Source organism: Peromyscus maniculatus, chromosome 1 (genome assembly GCF_049852395.1).
Source record: "Peromyscus maniculatus bairdii isolate BWxNUB_F1_BW_parent chromosome 1, HU_Pman_BW_mat_3.1, whole genome shotgun sequence".
NCBI classification, from domain to species: Eukaryota; Metazoa; Chordata; class Mammalia; order Rodentia; family Cricetidae; genus Peromyscus; species Peromyscus maniculatus.
Genome location: NC_134852.1, coordinates 8,823,283 through 8,845,457, shown reverse-complemented (window position 1 = coordinate 8,845,457; position 22,175 = coordinate 8,823,283). Strand labels below are relative to the sequence as shown.

Sequence of the window (22,175 nt, the reverse complement as noted above, 5' to 3'; positions counted from 1 at the left end):
ATGTTTACCTGTCATCTTCAATCAATCAACACATCTGCCATTCAATCATTTATGTATTTGTTATTTATCAAACTATCTTTGTTATCTATTTATCAATTATCTTTCTTTTATAGGTCATCTACTTTTGTCTGTCTGTCTATCCTTTCTTTTATCTATCTCTAGCTCTCATATTGGTCTGTATATCCATAAGCACTTATATCTAAAAAAAGAACAGTCTTGAGAGCCACTCTTAAGGGTTTTGTCCCTTGTAGATGTAACCAACCGTCTTATTAAAATAAGATACACAGAACCAATGTAAAAGAGAAAGCCGAGAGGTCGGAGCTCAGAGCTAAAATCTTACCTCCTACAGTGCTCCTAGCTTCTACAAAAGAGAGAGCTCCTTCCTGTGTGTCTGTCTTTAAATAGTCTTTCTGTTCTGCCTTCTCATTTGTTGTAAACTCAAACACATGACCGCCTCATCACGGCCTGTAAGTACTGCCCTCCAGGTCTTAAAGGTGTGTGTCTCCAATGCTGGCTATATCCCTGAACACACAGAGATCTACCTAGCTTTTCTACCAAGTGCTGGGATTAAAGGTGTGAGCCACCACCACCACCACCACACTCTTGCTATGGTTCTAATAGCTCTGACCCCTGGGCAACTTTATTTATTAACATACAATGAAAATCACATTTAAGTACAAATAAAATACCACCATAGTCCCTCAGTGTCTTCTTTCCAGAATCCCATCGTCACCATGAAACCCAGATGATATATCATGGGTTGAATAGAGACAACCAAGCTCCACAGCTCAATACCCAGGTACAGCCACCTCGGCGGAATGCTAAGGAGAGTACAGTATCCTTGGATGCTACTACAATTAGCTAGTCTTGGTGTTAATAGAAGGTCTAGCTTTTGTGGAAGCCCCATATTACTTGCTAACTTTCATTTCAGGACTCACTGAGAGGCAGGAGTGTGGTGTCCTGTGTGGCCACGATGTTAATATGGCCTCAGCCCAGTTAGCTTCTTGTCTGTGTGTGTTCAAAACAGACAAGATACTTGTGAAAGAGTAGAATGCACAGGATGGTGAATTCTGATATCCTGACCGCATATTTCTGTATCTGTTAATCTGAAGGCAAAAGATCAGTTCCTTCTTGAAATATTTAGTTTTCAATTGATCTTGGCTGGATTCTTAGGAGAGACAGAAGAGTCCTTCTGTGTGTATTTCTGACATGTCGGAAGGTTTTCCTCAAAGCATGTCTTTCATTGCTCATATTTCTGATTCTATTTTCACCTCAAATTTCTTTTTGATTTTTTTTCTGACAGGATTTATTATGCAGTTCAGTTTACATCCAGTTTATTAAGAACAGATTGGCCTTAAACTCAAGTTTCTTCTCTCTCAGCCTGCCAAATGCTGGGAATACACGTGCACATCACCACACTTGTATTTACCCACTTTTACTTTTATTTTTCATTGAGACAAGGCTTATTTGACTCACAGTTCCATCATTGTGAGTGAGTCACAGAGATATTCCCTAGAGACAGACAACAGGTCACATTGCATCAACAGTTAAAAAAAAACAACAATAGAGAACAATGAATGCATGCTTGTGCTCAGCTTGTTTTCTTCACTCTTAAACAGCTTGGGATACCCTGCCTAGGGAATTCTGTCATTCCCTAAATAGTGGACAGGTCTTCTCACACCAATTAAATTAAACAGGTAAAATTTCCCCCAGATATGCCCATAGTCCAACTCTTTCTGATTTAGAGCAATTCTCTATCAGACTCTGTTTTGAAGTGACTCTAGATTATGGCAATTTGACATTCAAAATAAAAATAACAATAGAAGAAAAAGCAAGATGATACTACCATGTAAAATTGCCTAAAATCTTTAGACCGAAGTCTTACCACTTTATTTAACTATACCAACCAATCATGAGAATATACTGGAGGGACTCTTAGTCATCAGCACACCTAGGACACAGTTGCATATTCATGTTTACTGATCCACTAGGTCGTCACAGCTGCTGGGAGTTCCTTTGCTTCACAGCCATGTCACCAGAGACCAGCCTCTCTCGGCACTCTTCCCCGTCCTCTGGATCTTACATTATTTTCACTGGGTTCTCTTTTGTGTAGTTCCCTGAGTCCTGGAAGGTATTGATTTATATGTTTCAAGATTGCTTTTTGTTGGAGGAGTTAGGGAGATGAGTTAGCATTGGATATGACCAACATACATTGTATACGCACATGAAATTCCTTTCAAATTAAAAATTGCTTCTATTAAGAAAATATCTTCTTTTATTCCCAAGACCTTTTTTTCTAGTTTTCTATCTCTCTTACACACACACACACACACACACACACACACACACACACACACACACACACACACACACACACTTGCTCTCTCTGTCACAGACATATACAAATTGACAGAGATATATACAAATGTTATAATGAAACACAATACATTGTATGTTAACTTAAAAAGTTAATTAAAATGGAAAACTACCAGCTTACTTTCAGATAAAGTTTACACATATAAAATATGCAGTTTTATATTTCTGAATCTGGCTATTTGATGAACACAATGATTTCTAGTTGCATCCATTTTCTTACATTGGACATTTTTTTTTCTTTTGCTGCATAGAACTTTTAAGTCATACAGTCTTTGAAAATACCTTTCTGCTGCTTTCTTGGAAGGCAACTTGGAATAAAGAGACTTCAAATAAAATTCCATCTTCAGGATTCTCAGAGTCCCTGAAACTTCAATGCTTGGGATGTTGAAGCAGAAAGAACACAAGTTGGAGAAAACATAATGAATCCCTCTATCAAATTATCAATTAACAGACAGACAGAGGGACACACACACACACACACACACACACACACACACACACACACACACAGATGCATCCCACAGTCCCAGAGCATGAAAATGCAAAAGAGTGCTTACAACATAGTGTTCTAGTTATGGTTTTTGATTTGAAACAAGCTATAGCCATTAGGGAAGTGGAACTCTCAATTGAGAAGACACATCCACATGATTAGCCATAGGCAAGGCTGTTGGTCATTTTCTTAATTGATAGTTGATGTGGGGAGGCCTAGAGCACTGTGGCTGGTGCCACTTCTCAGCAGGCCATCCTAAATTGTCTAAGGAGGTAGGCTGAGCAAGGCATGGGGAACAATCCAGTATGTGCTGAATCTTCATTGAATCTACTTCTGTTCCTGTCTCCAGATTCCTGCTTTGATTCCCTCAACAAATTGGGACCTAGGATATGGGAAGGTATGCAATCCAAAGAAGCCCTTTACCCCAATTAGCTTTTGGTCATGGGGTTTTATCACAGTAAACTGAATCTATATCTAACATTGGTAGTGTGTACAAAAGTTGTGTGACTCTTATTGATCCCAAATAGGGCACCAATGACAGGTCAAATAAATGATCTACCCAGGTCTATTTTTAAGAACTATTGAGTTTATTAGGATCATGGTGTTATGGGTCTGGTGTTGCTCAGATAGTCAGCAGTCTGAGCACTAATAATATTTTTCATAAAGTATTATGTTTTTAGAATAAAAAAGATATTGCTACTTATTTTATGATCTAGTTAAAACAATTAATTTTGACAATTTTTGTGTTTGTGTTGTGTATTTTTTATTAAGAATTTTTTTCATTCATTTTACACTCCAATCAAAGATCCCCCTCTTCTCTCCTCCTGCCCCCCCAGCCTGCCCATCCCAACAAACCCCACATTCCCCCACATGAGAAGGCAAGGGCCTCCCATGGTAGGTACATCCAGTAGAGGCAAATCCAAGCACTTCCTCCAGGCTCAAGTCTCAAGTCTGCACAAGGTGTCCCATCATAGGTAGTGTGCTCCAAAAACCACGCTCATGCACCAGAGATGGATTCTGATCCTACCACCAGGGGCACCCAAGCAGATTGAGCTACAGAATTGTCTTGCCATGCAGAGGGCCTCGTCCAACCAATGCAGGCTCCACAGCCATTGGTTCAACTTTCATGAGTTCCAACTAGTTTGGTTTGGTCTCTCTGCATATTTCCCCAATATGAATCTGATGCACTTGCTCATAGAATCCCTCCACTCTCTCCTCTATTGGACTCCTGGAGCTCCACCTGGTGTTTGGCTGTGGATCTCTGCATCAGCTTCCATCAGTCTTTGGAGAGAAGCTCTGTGATGACAGTTAGGGTATCCATCGGTCTGATCACTGTGGTAAGCCAGTTCAGTTCAGGCACCATCTCCACTATTTCTAGTAGTCCAAGCTGGGGTCATCATTGGGGATTCCAGGGAACTTCCCTAGCACTGGGTTTCTCTCTATTCCCATGATGTCTACCTCTTTCATAGCTTTCCCATACTAACACTGTTCCAGCTCGACCAACCCAATCCCTTATGTTCTCATCCCCTATCCCCTACCCTCCATTGCCCAAACCTAATCCACTGTTTCTTCATGGAAATCTCAACTATTTCCTCTTCCCACAGAGATCTATGCATCCCTCTTTAGGTCTTCCCTGTTAGCTAACTTCTCTGGAGTTGTGGATTGTCATCTGGTTATTATTTGCTTTCATTTAATATTCACTTGAGTGAGTACATACCATGTTTGTCCTTCTGAATCTGGGGTACCTCACTCAGGATGATATTTTCTAGTTCCATCCATTGGCCTGCAAATTTCATGATATCATTGTTTTTTTACTACTGAGTGGTACTCCATTGTGTATATGTACCACATTTTTAAATCCATTCTTCAGTTGAGGGGCATCTAGGTTGTTTCCAGGTTCTGACTATTACGAATAATGGTGCTATGAACATAGTTGAGTTGTGTCCTTGTGGCATGATTGAGTATTCCTTGGGTATATGTCCAAGAGTGGTATAGCTGGGTCTTGAGGAAGATTGATTCCTAATTTTCTGAGAAACCACTACACTGATTTCCACAGTGGTTGTACAAGTTTTCACTCCCACCAACAGTGGAGGAGGAGTGTTCCCCTTGCTCCAAATCCTCTCCATCATAAGCCGTCTTCAGTGCTTTTGATCTTAGCTATTCTGACAGGTGTAAGATGGTATCTCAGAGTTGTTTTGATTTGCATTTTCCTGATGACTAAGGATGTTGAGCAATTCCTTAAACGTGTTTTGGCAATTTGAAATTGTTTATTTGATAATTCTCTGTTTAGCTCTATAGCCCACTTATTAATTGAATTGTTCATTATTTCGATGTCTAGTTTCTGTTTTTTAATATATATTTTGGATATCAGCCCTCTGTCAGATATTGGGTTGGTGAAGATTTTTTTTCCATTTTGTAGGCTGTCATTTTGTCTTATTTACTGTGTCCTTTGCCCTACAGAAGCTTCTCAGTTTCAGGAGTTCCCATTAATTAATTGTTGCTCTCAGTGTCTGTGCTATTGGTGTTATATTTAGGAAGTAGTCTCCTATGCCAATGTGTTCAAGACTATTTCCTACTTTCTCTTTTATTAAGTATAGTGTAACTGGTTTTATATTGAGGTCTCCGATCCAATTGGACTTGAATTTTGGGCATGGTGATAGCTATGGATCTATTTGCAATCTTCTACATGTTGATATCCAGTTATGCTAGCACCATTTGTTGAAGATGCTTTCTTTTTTCCATTGTGCAGTTTTGACTTCTTTGTCAAAAATCAGGTATTTACAGGTGTGTGGGTTATTGTCAGAGTCTTTAATTTAATTCCATTAGCCCACATGTCAGTTTTTATGCCAATATCAAGCTGTTTTTTTTATTATTTGCTCTATAGTAGAGTTTGATGTCAGGGATGCTGATGACACCAGAGGTGGCTTTGTTGTACAGGATTCTTTTAATTATTCTGGGTTTTCTGTTTTTCCAAATGCAGTTTAGTAGTGTTCTTTCCAGGTCTGGGAAGAATTGTGTTGGGATTTTGATGAGCATTGCACTGAATCTGTAGATTGCTTTTTATAAGATTGCCATTTTTACTATTTTAATCATACCTATCCAAGAGCATGGGAGATATTTCCATTTTTTCTGCTGTCTTCTTTGATTTCTTTCTTCAGAGACTTAAAATTCTTGTCAAACAGGTTTTTTTACTTGCTTAGTTAGAGTTACAACAATGTATTTTATATTATTTGTTGTTATTGTAAAGAGCGATGTTTCTATAATTTCTTTCTCAGCCCATTTATTATTTGTATATAGGAGGGCTACTGATTTATTTGAGTTAATCATTTATCCTGCCATATTACTAAACAGTATCAACTGTAGGTGTTCAATGGTAGAATTTTTGTTTTCACTTATGTATACTATCATATCAGCTGCAAATTGTGAACGTTTAAGTTCTTCCTTTTCAATTTCTATCACTTTGATCTCCCTTTTTTGTCTTATTACTCTAGCTAGAACTTCAAGTACTATATTGAATAAATATGTGGAGAGCAGACAGCCTTGTCTTATTCCTGATTTTAGTGGAATTGCTTTGGATTTCTCTCCATTTATTTTGATGTTGGCTGTTGGCTTTCTGTAAATTGCCTTTATTATGTTTAAGTATTTTACTTGTATTCCTGATCTCTCTAAGATATTCATCATGAAGGAGTCTGGATTTTTTCAAAGGCCTTTTCAGGCTCTGATGATATGATCATGTGGTTTTTGTCTTTCAGTTTGTTTATATGGTGTATTACATTGACAGATTTTCTTATGTTGAACCATTCTTGCATCTCTGGAGTGAAGCCTACTTGTTCATGGTGGATAATTTTTTTTGATGTGTTCTTGGAGTCTGTTTGCCAATATTTTATTGAGTATTTTTGCATCAGTGTTCATGAGGGAGTTTGGTCTGTAATTCTCTTTCTTTGTTGCATCTTTGTGTGGCTTGGGAATCAGAGCAACTGCAGCCTCATAAAAGGAGTTTGGTTATATTCCTTCTGTTTCTATTGTGTGTACCAATTTGAAGAGTATTAGAATTAACTCTTCTTTGAAAACCTGGTAGAATTCTGCACTGAAGCCATCTGGCTTTGGACTTTTTTTGGTTGGGAGACTTTTTCTGTTTTTGTTTTTTTTTTTTTTTTTTTTTTTTTTTTTTTAGACAGGGTTTCTTTGTGTAGCTTTGTGCCTTTTCCCGGAACTCACTTGGCAGCCCCCAGGCTGGCCTCCCAGGTTGGGAAACTTTTAATGACTGTTTCTATTTCCTTAGGGGTTATTTGTCTATTAACTGGCCACTGGGGCCAAGTTGGCCGGGTGTTACCGGGGGAATGGTTGGGGCCCAGGAATGGGTCCTAGGGGCAGGGTTCACTGGGTATGAACAGAGTCACTTACCTCTAGTCCTGATGAGAGCTGGCAATGGATTTATTGCTTTCTTCTATTTTCTTGTTTGTCTTTTCCTCAATTTCTTTAAGGGAATATATGGTGGTATTGTGTTCCCCAAAATATTGTACACCCTAATAAACTTATCTGGGGTCAGAGACTGAACAGCCACTAGATACAAAGGCTAGAAAATGGTGTCACTCACACCTTTAATCCTAGCACTCCAGAGGTAGAAATCCCTCTGGATCTCTGTGAGTTCAAGGCCACATTGGAAATGGCCAGGCATGGTAACACACACCTTTAATCCCAGAAAGCGAGCCTTTAATCTCAGGGAGTAAGGCAGAAAGCAGAAAGGTATACAAGGCGTGAGGACCAGGATCTAGAAGCATTTGGCTGGTTAAGCTTTCAGGCTTCTAGAAGCACAGTTCAGCTGAGAGCCATTCGGATATGAGGACTCAGAGGCTTCCAGTCTGAGGAAACAAGACCAGCTGAGAAGTTGGCCAGGTGAGGTTAGCTGTGGCTTGTTCTATCTCTCTGATCTTCCAGGTTCACCCCAATAACTGGCCTTAAGTTTGTTCTTTATTAATAAGAACTTTTAAGATTCATGCTACAGGAATATTTCATTTCTTCTTTAAATCCTCTTACATCTTCATGGAATTCTTTTTAAGGTTGCTTTCTTCTGCGTCTTTTACATTGTGATGTTCAGGTATTGCTGTTGTAGAAGGGCTAGGTTCTGGTGATGCCATATTGCTCTATATGTTGTTGTATGTATTTTTGCATTGGCTTCTACCAATTTTTCCCCCAATAGGTGCAAGAGGTGCCTGTGTCTAAGTGAGCTGCTATTTGTCCAATCTGTGCTTGCTGTTTCTGTGTCTCAGGGACCCCTCTGGGTCCAATCTTACCTCTTGGTCTAATTGAAGTTAGCAGATTCTGTATCTCAGGGAGCTTCTCTTGGTCCAATTTAAGCTAACTGATTCTGTAGCTCAGAGAGTCACTCTTGGTCTTATCAGGGCCCTTGTTACAGTCAAAGCTGGCAGATTTTGTGTCTCATAAGCCCCTGATGTCGCAGGGCCATGAGTATTGGATTAGGGTGTGGGTCTTGTAGATTGCTGGGTCCAAAGGGTGGTTTTGGTGGAGGAGCCTGCCCATAAGAGTTTTCCCTTTTGGCCAGCAACAGGGGCAGTGTTGGGTGGGGATTCCTGAAGACTGGCTGTGTCCCAGGGCTTACGTTCTAGAGGCTTGTGTATGTTTTATACATATGAATTTTTCTTTTTTGAAATTAAGGTTTTTTTTAGCGTACAAAATAATGGTATCATGATATTTTCATAGTACATACTGTACTCTGTTCTTGTCTCCTCCCTCTAATGTCTTTTCAGTTTTTCTTTTGCACCTCAGTTTTCTGCTGCCTAATCCCAAAACATTTCCTGAGTTCTTCTGATTTTACACCACTAACACATAAGGACAGACTGTCTAATTTCACCATGAGAAAACACACATTTCATGTCACACACACATTCATATTTATATCAAGATAATGCCTTTAAAAGAAAATATCAGATTTATAGTTACTGTCTTAACTTATTTAACTTGAGGACCCCCAGTACTATACATTTTCTTGCATATGGCATAGCTCTATTCTTTATGGCTGCATAAAAATCCATTTGAGATGCATGAACGGCATTTCTTAACACACTCATGTGTTGATAGGCATCTATCCTGGTTCCCTATCTTGGCTACTGTGAACACTGCAAGAATAAATACAGGTGTATTGGTAGAAGTATTAAGGCAACTCTATGTAGTTAAAAGGGAGGTTTTTTTGTGGGATAACTTACAAGCAAAGGGATAGGTTACATGGTTGGGGAAAGGTGTAGTGCAGTCCAGTGGTGTTCTCTGGAGAACTCTGCTTGTTCTACCTCCAGCATCTAGGATCCAGGAACCAAGAGCACCGGCACATCTGGATCTCAGATCTTAAGGGCTCCTGTTTCAGTCCAGCCTCATAGGTGTGATAGTTACCAGAAGTCTCAATGGGGGTAATACTTCCAGGTCAAAGCTGGAACAGCTACCCATTGCATCTCCCCCTTTTGTCTAAATAAGAAAGTTCTAACCTAATACAAAACTATATATAATAGGAATGATTATCAAATATTGTCCATGAGTAATAAGGAATAATGACCTAGACAAGATGGAACTACAACCAACACAAACAATATCAAACAAGGGACACATACTAAAATCCAGAGAAGTCTGGAGCATGGGTAGATGGCATGTTACAGAGATCATTCTAAAAGGTGCCCTATACTTAAGAACCTGAATCTAATACTCAATATGTTCTAGCTAAGATAGAAGATTGTAACTAACTGTTAAGTCTTCAATCCCAACTAAAAAAAGGCAGATCTCAGGGAATCCTGTTGCAGAAGGGGAGGAAGAATTGTGGGAATAAGAGGGCTAAAGGACACCACAAGAAAGCCCACAATATGAACTAAACTGGACACAGAGAGACTTGTAGAGCCTGAACTCACAACCAGAGAGCTTGCATGGCACTGATCCAGGTCCTCTGCATATATGTTATAGTTTTGATTATTATATGGTGTGGAGATATTTTTTCTGGTCCTATCTCTTTGGTGTTCTATAAACTTCTTGTTCCTCATAGGCATGTTGTTCTTAGGCTGGGAAAATTTTCTTCTATGATTTTGTTGAGTATATTTTCTGCTTCTTTGAGCTGGGATTCTTCTTCTTATATTCCTCTTACTCATAGGTTTGGCCTTTTCATAATGTCCCAGATTTCCTGGATGTTTTGTGTTTAGAATGTTTTAGAATTAACATTTTCTTTGACCAATTCATCTTCCTCCCTCCAAGATATCATCCATGCCTGTGATTTTCTCTACTATTTCATATATTCTGTTGGTGTTTGCATCTGTAGTTCCTGTTTACTTACCCAGATTTTCCATTTCCAGAAGTCCCTCCTTTTATGTTTTCTTTATTGTTTCTATTTCCATTTTCATGTCTTGAAGAGTTTCCTTTACCTATCCATTTTTCTATTAGCTTTTTTTGGCATTAGTTACGAGATTTATTTATTTGTGCCTATGTTTTATTTGTCTTTTCTTCAATTTCCTTAAGGTATTTTTAAAATTTCCTCTTTAGGGACCACTATCATCTTCATAAAGTTCATTTTAAGATCATTTCCTTTGCTTCATGTGGGTTGGAATGTTCTTGCTGTAGTAGGATAGCTGGGCTCTGGTGGTGCCATGTCCTTTCTGTTGTTGATCATGTTCTTACACTGGTATTTAGGCATGTCATATTTGGATGATTATAGGTCAATGTGTTGATCCCTGAGATTGCTACAGCTCTGCCTGTTTTATCAGAAGCCAGGCTGTTTCTAATAATCCAAGGTAAGACACCACCCACTGCCCACTAATACACCTTAAATCCTTCCCAACCACTTCAGAATGCACCCTCTGCCCCAGGCTCTATTTTCTAACCTATAACTTTGACAGAAGACTTCTGCTTTACTGGAGGCCTGTATAGTTCCAGGGACCCAAAGTAAGACATTGCCTACTGACACTAACATCTCTTAAAGTCCAACTGACAGCCCCCAAGAGTATCCCCTCTTCTTGGCTTCATACTCTACCCCACAACTTCAGAAGAAGCCTTCTGTTTACCTAAGGCAAGGCTGGATCTAGGAACCCAGGGTAAGACACTACTCACTGCCAGGTAAGATTCCCTGAAGCTGATACAACAGCTCCCAACTGCACACTCTCCCCTGAGCTCCAAATTCCAGACCACATCTTTGTCAGATTATTTCTACTATACTGAAGGCCACACTGTACTAGGAATCCCAGAGATCAAGAAGCACCCAGACACCTCAGTCAGGTGATTTTTAAAGGCCAAGTACCTAAAGTAAACATTCTGTCTATATGTAAACAGAATGTCATCTGGTACAAAGAAAGCTTTTATTTGCAGAAACAGAAAAGGAATTGTTAAATTTATATAATACCAGGCAATGACAAAAATAATCACTAAGCAGAATAAATACAATCACTTTAACATTTGCAAATTCAATTTTGATATCTAGTTATCTTAATCACAGAAATTTTAAACTTTTAAACATATAGTTAGCCATCAATGTAACATTAACCATTCCAATGTATAAGGAGATACTTACGGGTGCATGGGTGACATGAAATTTGGTTCACCTAAAAAAGCCAGTGTCAGCATGGGTGAAGATAAAGGAAACCTGCATCCCTGGGGTTCCCTGCATATTGTGCAGCTTGGTTAACTGAAGGGTCTCCTCTGCTTTTGTTTTTACTCATATGAAATTAGGGAGGACCCTTGTGAATTATGTATGTTTCAGCATCTTCCTGGCTCTTTTGAAGTTTAGGTTAGTTTTCGTGACTTAATTATTTCTCTTCCAAAAGGCAATGTTCCAATTATGACAAACTAACTTTTCAACAGGAAGGTAATTGAAAAATAAGAGAATCAGGTGCTTACTTCAACAACACCTTACTGGGGATGTATACATTGAAATATTAGAGAAATATGAGGCTGGTTCTGGTGAGAAAAGACTTTGACACACAGCATTTGGGGTGCACAGTACAGCAAATGATAAAACCCAATGTTAAGAGTAGGCTTTCAGAATGATGTCAGCAGGAGAGTTAGAAAGACAAGTTTGGGTAATTGAGTGTGAATATTATATATATATATATATATATATATATATATATATATATATATATATATATATATAGTTTGAATATTCATATTCATATATATATATATTAAATTGTTTTGAAAACCATTATGTTGTATAACATGATTACATATTAGTAACATACACTAATAAAGAGTGAGCCTCTTGTTGATCTGCAATCATGAGAACTCAATGTGGTTACAGCTTCATGTCCATCAAGAACTTACAGCTAGTAAGGTTGTAGAGGTCTGTCAAAGTGAAATGAAATAGAGACCCATGAACTAAGCAAAAGATTTTCATTTCTGTTGAGTGGGTAGTGAGGACTATAACCTTTGTAAGTAAAGGAAAGCCACGTTCAGAACCATATTACAATAATGAAGCATGGTCCCAAAGTTAGAGACCTCTGTCTTCACATTCCAGCTGTTGTTTCACTGTATGTACTAGTCTTTACTGGAGATAGGACTGTGGTCTCCACAGAAGACTTCCTCAGATCTTTCTTTGAGAACTCATGGGATGAAGAAGATCTTTCATCTCAGCTTAACATTTCCTGACTTCCATGTACACACTGGGATCTGTGGAAAATTTCTTGGGAATCTGGGAATTGGGAGTGGTCAATTTTTGTTTGAAGATCATCTGATCAAATTTTAAGTATGTCACCTCCTGCACTTCTTCTCTTTCAGGGTCCTAGAAAGAGGTAAACGTCAAGTGATGTTGTGTGCACACATTCTTGCAGAGAATGAAGAATATTAGACTGTATGGAAGAGGCAGACTCAGGACATTACCTGACTGTTCAGTATTGTTCTCACGTCAGAGTCTTGGTTCATGATGGCTGCATTTTTGGGGGACAGAAGTAATCAAACACACACAATAAAGTACTTCTGCACTCTCATTTCAAATCAGAATTACTAGTGAGAGATATGGGAGATATGTTAAAACCCAAGGTTGCTCAACCACTGCAAATTAGAACCAGATTTTCTGCTGCTTTATGTTCACAGCCCCATTCTACAATGCTGAACCCTAGAAATTCTTTCTTCAGCACATACTCTCTGCCCTCCTCCTCCCCTCCCTTTGCTTTCTCCTTCTCTCTCTCTCTCTCTCTCTCTCTCTCTCTCTCTCTCTCTCTCTCCTCTCTCTCTCTCGTTAAACCTTCTCCTTGATATTAGTGCATGCTTTGGATGTGAAGATGCAGAAGATGCATTGAGGAATTATTCATTGTCTGAAAACTGTGGGGAAGAACAAGGGCTGTGGATTTTCTCTAGAAAGCTCTGCCATAGTTTCCCTGTCTTGGTCAAAGTATTTTTATATAAATTAAGAATACACACCTCTATTTCTCTGCTCTTGTTTTCTCACACTACTCAGATGACTTTCACTGGCTTGTTCCTGAGACTTACTCTTTTTGGCAAAGCAAAAAGAAAAAAGGAGGATGATGAGGAAGACAAGGATCATGGTCACTGACAGTCCAATCAGCATATGAAGGTTCCTGTGGGTATCTGGAGGAAGATGTGAACCAAATAACAGGTAAATCTTAGTATCCCCATTTTGACAGATTGCATAGTATTTATCGATTGATGGATAATTGGTATAATATTGCTTTAGGACGAGAGTCTTGATGGAGAACCCACTAATAATATCCTGCTCAATATAAACAGTATTAAATGAACTAATGAATTATGATTATATCCATATATGAATATATTTCTCAACTCTCACCAGAGGAATCTACATTTGTGACAGATGGTAATTAATACAGATACCAACAACTGGGCAAGTTGTGGAGATGAAGAGACTATAGAATTATGGCACTAAATGAGATGTTTACATCTCAAATCCTTCTCCAAATGTTCAGTATCATTTTGAAAGATATGGAAGAAGAGATTGCAAAAAGAGGCTATGGATATCTATAAGAAAGCTGTCTTCTGTACACTGAGGGCAGGTGAAAAATGAACTTCACAGGAGGTTGAGATAGCAAGCTCAAGAATGGTGCAAGTTCAAGTATGACCAAATGTCATCATGGAGAGTGGAGGTCACATGAGGTCCCATCCCTAGTCAAGGGGCTATGGGCTATTGGTGACTGTTGGGAGAATGAGTGTCAGTTTCAGGAGCGTTGTTACTAGTAAATTGACTATGCTCCAGCAGAGGTCCACACATCCAGGAATATATAGGTGTTATGCAAGTGGCAGAAAACCGCAGGACCCTAGGTTCAAATCATGTGTTCAGTAGCTCAACCTGAGATTGATATCAGTGCTCATTAGATCTGCTTTGCTTCTGTGACACCTTGAACTAAACATTTAATTCTCTTGTAGGGAAAAAGTGAAGTCAAGTCTAATCTGTCAGAAGTAGCATTTTTTTATATAAAATTTCCCCTTCTGCTCACTTGTTTCCTTCTTCAGGCCTCATCACCTCCTCTCCAGGAGGAACAGATTTAGAATGAGCACTTCATTGATCCTGAGAAGGGAGTAAAATTTACTCTTCTTTTCTCTCACCATGGTCTCAGGTACAGAAATTAGAGATGAATAGTCATTAAATTTCCCAAACTGCTCCTAAATAACATCTAATGTTGAAGAGATCAAGAATTAGAGAGGGGAGATGAAGATGATAAGAATACAGAGTCAAGAAGGAGCTGAGACAAAAATAAACCAAAGAGCTTTTGGTCCCTAAGTTTCCAAAATAGAAGAGGAATCAGTTACTCACTGGTTGTGGAGTCTGCTTCTGTGCTTGAAGTGAAATTTCTTGTTGAGTTAACTAGAGAAGGGGACAGGAGAGGGAGAAAGTTCATCAGAGGCTGTCTGCCTTCCCCTTAAGGAAAGTTTTTTAAATTTGGACAGTGACCACCACCCACTCCACCTCTTAGTGCTGAGCCTGTAGAGTTATAGGATGACATTGAGTGGATTGCTTCTGGGTGTTGGCTCTCTCTTTGGATTTCAAGTTTTGATGATTCATAGGACTGCTGTGGGAAGATCTATGTGAGCAAGAGTTCAAGAGGGCTGCTCCATCTCTGCTCTGCCCAAACTGATATGAACCTCATTCATAATGAATCTGGCCAGACCCATTTTTATATCTGCCTCTATACACAGACATCCCAGTGTGGATGCAAAGTCATATAAATAGTTTTTGGGAGATTATTTTCTGTTATTTTGTAATCTGCTACCAAGTCCTCAATTCCATGTTTTTTCTTTTTTTTTTTACAATAGGTTTTCAGTTGAAATATAATTCTTTCCCTTTCCCCTCTCCAGTCCCTCCCAGCAACCCTTCCTCCAAGCTTTCTCATATCCCCACACCACTCTTTAGTTGATAGCCTCCTTTTCATTGAAAATTATTGTTATATGTATATCTAAAGATATGCATATTCACATATATATGTACACATGTCATATACACATACATACATACATATATGTACATATATATATCACATATGCATACACACATATATAAATGTAGCATACACACACATGACATTAGCACTCACAGCATTCCTTCTCTGTAGCTCCCAATGCTACTTTCTCTCTATCATCGATTGGAGGATTCTGAGACATGGCTTCAGTATTTCATTAGTCACACGGTATGAGATATATATGAAGTTCTCTTACCTGTGACAGGAAGGTACAAGGGGTCACTTGGGGTTGACCACAAATAGGAAGTGTTCCTGAAAGAGCCATAGCATCTATAGTACCCTGCCTGGACCACAGGACCAAGATGGAAGTTGGCTTGGAATGTTCCATTGTGGCTCTTCACTGAAGGCAGCCCTTGTTCCTTGGGGCTCCCTTCCCTGGACAGATGGAACATATCAAACTGAAGGTCAGAGACACAGGACAAGGTCATGTTCTCTCCTGGCATCACCACAGGACCCATTAGGGCTGACAGAAAAGGTTTCTTGTATAAACCTGGAAGAAAAGAGGAAGAGACAGTTAGTTACCAGTGTTCATTCACTCCTCAGTGTTCCCTCTGCCTGCGTCTATTTCTTTGATCTCTCTCTGCCTCTTACCATCTCCCTCTCTCTATTTCTCCCTTTCTTTTCTCCTCTCTTCCTCTCCTTCTCTCTCTTTATTTCTATGTTACCATCTTTAGTCTTTGACCTCACTCTGGACTCAAATATTTTTGCTTAATGATATTTTCTGCCTCTATTTGCATGGGTTCATTCCATCTGTCTTTTAAAGTTTGTTGTTATGATCATAATTAATTTTATCTAGCAATAACCTTCATAATGAAATATTCATATGCATGCATAATATATTTTTATGCTTGTTTTAAGTTTTGAAATTGAACTATATATCATTTAGTGTTTTAAAAATTATTGTTACATATATAATTATAGATGTATAATATTAACCATATTAAGGCTAGTATTCTTTATTGCCCTTCTACTTCCAATAATCACATTCATTTTAATAAATGGTATTCTTTATAGTTCGGTTTTTCCAGTTGTTTTGCAAGTCATTGGGCTCAATTAGATTTACTCATTATTTTGTTTTAATTAGCATACCAAGTAAGAGTCTTCATTATGACATCCTCATACAGCTCCTTTTGTTCATTTTCCTCCCTCTTCCCTTTCTTGTACAGCATTGCTGATCTAGTTACTCCCCTCGTTTCCTCCTCCATGTCATATGTCTTTCATTTATTTCCCACCCCTCTCTATTAAACTTTTCTTCTCATGGTCACTTGCTAATTTCATGACCTATAACTTTGTCATCCTATATATGATAAAAATCTAGAATTTAATATCATTCTATTTTTCTTTGTAGGTCTTGAATCTGTTTACACATCTGTGTTAATTAGTCTCTCTTTCAAAGTAGAGAATATTCCATATATATAATATATATTATATATATATATTATATATATTTCTCTTGAACAATGGCCATGGTGATCTTCCCTCTATTGTTACTCTTATTGTGTGTACTGCTCAAATGTGATCCGTCATCTACTTCCCAAGCACTTAGTTCAGAATTTGGTTTTTGCTTCTACCTTTATAAGACTTCTACCAAGAGAGCCAGACATATCATGTGTCTGACAAGCTCTGTTTTGGCATATTTAACATCTGCTATAATTTTTCCATCTCTACTTTCAAAGTTTCCATTCAGGCTTCTGTCTTTTTGTAGTTTTTCTCTTAGCACACATTCCATGTTTACTAATTCATAGTCCTTTCTGGGTTTCCATCTGCGTGAAAGCATAAGGATTCATTAATAACAAGTGTTTCATTAAAACACTTCTAGGCCTATGCATGGTTCAAATTGCTATAAGGCATTCCTGATCCAGAATCAAAAGCATTGTTTCCTCCCAAACATGTTGATGAATTAGCATCCTGACTTTACTGCTCTTAGAGCATCCCTTCCATGCTTCTCAATTTGCTCTTGACTTGAGTTCCTATATTATTTTCCAATTGCTAACATAACAAAAACCAATTATGTCTCAGGTCAGCCCAAATATCTGTCTGGCTCTCTCGACAGAGTTCTTATTGAGGTAGAAGTCAAATTTTTCTGAATGTTGGTAGAAAGACTTCATTCTCTCTGGTTCATATTCTCCTCACCCAATTGACACATTCTGTGTATCTCTACTTATGACTCCTTTGCACCTTCCTGTATCTATGCTTTATGTTATAACCAAGGGTCTGCTCTTATATATTACTTTTCATTGTCTATATCAGTAAAATACTCAACAAAGTTGCCTTTATGTAAATTTTCTACACTCATTTTCTTGTGGCCTTCCACAGCTTTTAGTGTAGAGAATATTTTTCTGTATCACAAAGAGAATGAAAAGTGTGTATGCACCCTCTTACCTGTGATCTTTATATCAATGGGGTCACTAGAGTCTGACCACTCATATGGTGAGTGATTGTAAGAACCATAGCATTTGTAAGTTCCAGCATGGTCAGGTGTCACAGGACCTATTGAGAAGTTGGCCTGGGAACCCCCAAGATGATATTCTGCAGAAAGCTTGAAAGAGTCCTTGATTGTTCCATTTTTGTGTGAAGTCAAAACGAAGGTGTCAAACATAATCTCTGATCGACACTCCAGTGTCACCTTCTGTCCTAAATCCACCAGGGGAGGTTGTAAGGCCAAGAGGAAAGGCTTCTTGTGGATTCCTAAAAATAAAGAAATTGTATGAACCAGATCAAAATCTCTGTGTCCTTGAAGACCTATGGTTCTCCCTCAATTGGTCTGTACTCCCTGTTAGTGCTCCAGGGCACTTGTTCTTGTCTGTTTCAACTCTAGACACAGACTTCTCTATCCGCCTGTGTCCATTTCCTACTTATCCAACTGTAGGATTATCACAATATTTTCCCACTGGCTTGTTGCAAGAATGTGTCTTTTCAACCCTTTTTTCCATAGGCACTATTGTCTTTTTCTAAGACTGGAAAGTGCAGGAAACATGGCAATTTTCACACCAGGCTGCTCTATGTGTCCTTTCTATGCAACTTTGGATAAAGTATAATCCTTGGCAGAATGAAGGAATTAGTATTGAACATGGTTATCAGGGAAACACTTCTAGCTCTATGCATGGTTCAAATTGCTATAAGGCATTCTGATCCAGAATCAAAAGCATTGTTTCCTCCCAAACATGTTGATGAAGTAGCTTCCTGACTTTAGTGCTCTAAGATCATACCTTCCATGCTTCTAAATTTGCTCTTGACTTGAGTTCCTATATTATTTTCCAATTGGTAACATAACAAATTACCACAAATTTCATTGTTAAAATGAATACAAGTCTTGTGGAGATCAGAATTCTGAAAAGTCCAAATGGCACAAATCAGGTTTCTTCAGGGATAGTAACTACTGAAATCACTAGGAAAGTATCCAATTTTTGCCCTCCAACTTCTAGAGCCTCATGCATTCCTTGGCACTTGGACCCTTCCTCCATGTTCAGAGTTTGGGATACAGTGTCCCCCTCATGATGCTTGTTTTTCCCACAAATGGATTTTTCCCTATTTTGTTATATCCACCTTTGTAGTTCTACAGACCTAGAATAATTCAGGATATTCTTGCATCCTGATATCAACTTGCTAAGATCTGAGTTCCATCTTCCAGCCCAACTTTTCCTTAACTTATTTAACACACAGGAAGCCTTAGGGACTAGAAAAATTAATGACCTTGTACGTCTTATAATGCCCAGAACATTATATATTTCTCTGTGTTGAATATTCCTTTATAAGTCCAAACCTCTTACTAACACTGTTTCTGAAAATTCCAGGGTTGGGAGATTTGGGGAAATGAAAGGAACTCAAAACATCATTTCTAACCTGAAATTATGATCTCCACAGGGTCACTTATTGCTAAAATTTTAAAAGAGTAATGAGAATCAAAACCATGGCATCTGTATGTCCCTGCATGTGCTGATGTCACAGGATTCAAGGCAAATATCTTCTGGAATGGTCTTCCCTGGATCTGAGGGATAGGATTACCATGTTCTTTGTACAACTTGAATGCGTAATAGTTAATATGAGAGTCACATTGAAGTTCCACACGCTGTCCCAAAGGAACAATATGGCTTGGCCAGGCAGAGAGTGAAGGCTTGTTATGACTCCCTGCAGAGAAATGCACAGAGAAAATATTTAATGATGCTCCTTCATCCTTGAGAGATGAGTCTCCAATTTTCTCTTCTTTGGGGTCCTTTGTATAACACTTTTCTCTGAATTGATAGAGATGTTCAGGAGATCCAGAAAGTAAACAAACTTTTTCTGTCATGGAGAGGTGAAACATTCAAGATTCATCAGTGGCCCTTCCCAGCTCTATAGAAAGAGTAAGACACGGGACCAGGTGAGCTCTGAGTGTTAATGTCTAAGACCTGTTGGGCTGCCCGCAAGTTGTGCACTGAGCGCCAGGGTTTTGGCTTCATGATAATCACTCATATTGGGGTGTGCTTTAAGTAAGGTTTGAGTCACCCTTGCTCTGTGAGTAACCCCTCATCCACACTGCTATCATTAACTTAGTAAACCCATAGATTCATAGAGTTGTGCTTTGGTGCAATTAGTGTTTGCTCTGCTATGATTTCTTTCATGAGTCAGTTTGTATGTGTTGTACACAATAGGGTCATTTTGAAGTGATGAGTGTGAGAGACTGTGGTTTTTAGAATAGTTATGGTCCACATAGACTCATCTGTTTAATTGCATGGCACATAGGGAATATCACTAATAAGAGGTATGGCCTCATTGGAGTAGGTGTGGCCTTGGTGGAGGAAGTATGTCACTGTGGAGGCACGTTTTGTGGACTCTTATGCTCAAGCTATTAACAGTGTGAAACACAGTCTCAGTCAGCTGACAGTGGATCAAAATGAAGAAATCTCTGTTCCTTCTCGAGCATCATCATCCTGACTGCCTACACACTGCTAGGTTTTCTACCATGATTTTAGTGGACTAAAACTCTAACTGTAAGTGTTTCCTTTTATTAGATTTTCCATGGTCATGGTGTCTCTTCACAGAAGTAGAAACCCTAAGACAAAGACTGTACGTGTTATCAAACCTACCATATATATGGTATATCTGTCATGTTAAAATATTCTAACTGAGAATTGTGAGTTTGGTATCATGAAGTAAATTTCATCATGAAAAAATTATAATTTAAGAAGAAATTACACCCAAAATGTAGAAGAAAATGTTAGTGTGATTGAGATGATAGATCACAATTGATCCCACCAAGGGAGCAGAAAATGTCATTTCCTGATTCACCAACTCTAGAAATCTAACAATGTTCACATGAGAATTATATCATGAATATTCCAAAACTCATGGAAGATGGACAGATAGCTCCCAGGACCACAGAATTGAGAAGATCTAGAACAACGATGAGGAATGAGTCTTTTGAACTACTTTGTCCGTTATGTACTTGTAAAAATTTTCATTCACAGAGTTTATACAGGCTCATTTTTTTCTATACTAAATGTTATAAATTAGAGGCTGATAGATACTTCCTCCATCATTTGGAGACTCCTTATGTGAAATATAGGAAGTCTAGTATAGCTCAGCATCTTGTTTACTTGTATTTAGAATGGATTTGGACTCATAATGGCCAGCCCAAGAATCTTGTTCATTTATCTGTATCCTGAGGAATGAGACAACAGCTACTCTCTGTATTCACGACTATGTAGACTCCAAGGTATACTACCACACAGATCTGGTGGACATCTTGCAACACTGGCCACCCAGCAACCATCATAGACCCTAGCCAGAGACTGTTCCTTATTGAAGAGTGTTTTGAGGCCCCTTAAATCACCAGGGAGTACATCCAGGAACAGCATCTGATCTCAAAATACATGAAGGAACCCAGCCCAAGTATAGAAACTGACACCAAAGTCAGTCAATCCAGGGTTACAACAAGTTTACCTGACTACTATCACCTGTTATACTAAATAGTAAAGGTCTTTTTACCAACACTGAGCTTCTCTACATGGCAGAGGAGTTCATTATTATTAGTGCACTGGAACCCAGGTGTAAGAGCATAAGAATTAAAATCAGAGACATAAAACATTACAGAGAACAATGGCGAGACTCAAGAAGTAAACACAAAAAAGGGAGACCTATAAACCTCATGATGAATAATTCCCAGAGTGTTTTTAATTAATTTACAGAAGTATAAGAAACCACCAACAAAACATGGGCAGGTATCTTCTGCTCATGGACAGGCCAGAACAGTCAGAAGAACAGGTGAAGGCCCCACCAGCATGAAGAGCAGATAGGCTGCACTCCAACACATGTAGCTATCTAACTCAGTAGGTTCAGTTTCCCAGGACTCATTATGCCACCACCGTTCTTGTCCCACCATCCAGAAAAATTTTCAATCACCATATATGGGAAAAGCAAAATATTCCAAGATAAAGTCAAATTCAAACAATATCTATCTCAAGATCCAGCCCTACACAAATACTAGAAAGACATCTTCATCCCAATAACTTTAACTTCACCCATGTAAAAACAGGAAATAATAATTTCACACTAGTAAAGTCAAATAATGGAAGAACATGTATGTTAATATACTTGCCAACAACAGCCCCCCCCCCGAGAGAGAGAGAGAGAGAGAGAGAGAGAGAGAGAGAGAGAGAGAGAGACTACCACTACCACAACCAAAATAACAGGAATTAACAATCATCGGTCATTACTATTTTTGGTATCAATGGACATAATTCTTCAATAAAGAGATCCAGACTATGAAAATGTTGTGAAAACAGGACCCAACCTTCTGTTGCATACAAGAAACACGACTAATATCAAAAGTAAACATCATCTCAATATCTCAGAAT

At 38.6% G+C, this 22,175-nt stretch overlaps 1 protein-coding gene across 1 annotated transcript; it reads right to left on the bottom strand.

Moving 5' to 3' along the window:
* Positions 1–12,482: 12,482 nt before the first annotated feature.
* Positions 12,483–19,791, bottom strand: LOC143271148 (killer cell immunoglobulin-like receptor 3DL1). The gene is made up of 8 exons (XM_076563139.1): positions 19,728–19,791; positions 19,183–19,467; positions 17,722–18,027; positions 15,505–15,829; positions 14,637–14,659; positions 13,268–13,435; positions 12,728–12,774; positions 12,483–12,629 (listed from the first exon to the last, which is right to left on the bottom strand). Exons 1-8 carry the CDS (start codon positions 19,789–19,791, stop codon positions 12,483–12,485), a joined length of 1,365 nt encoding a protein of 454 aa, XP_076419254.1.
* Between the last annotated feature and the right edge of the window lie 2,384 nt (positions 19,792–22,175).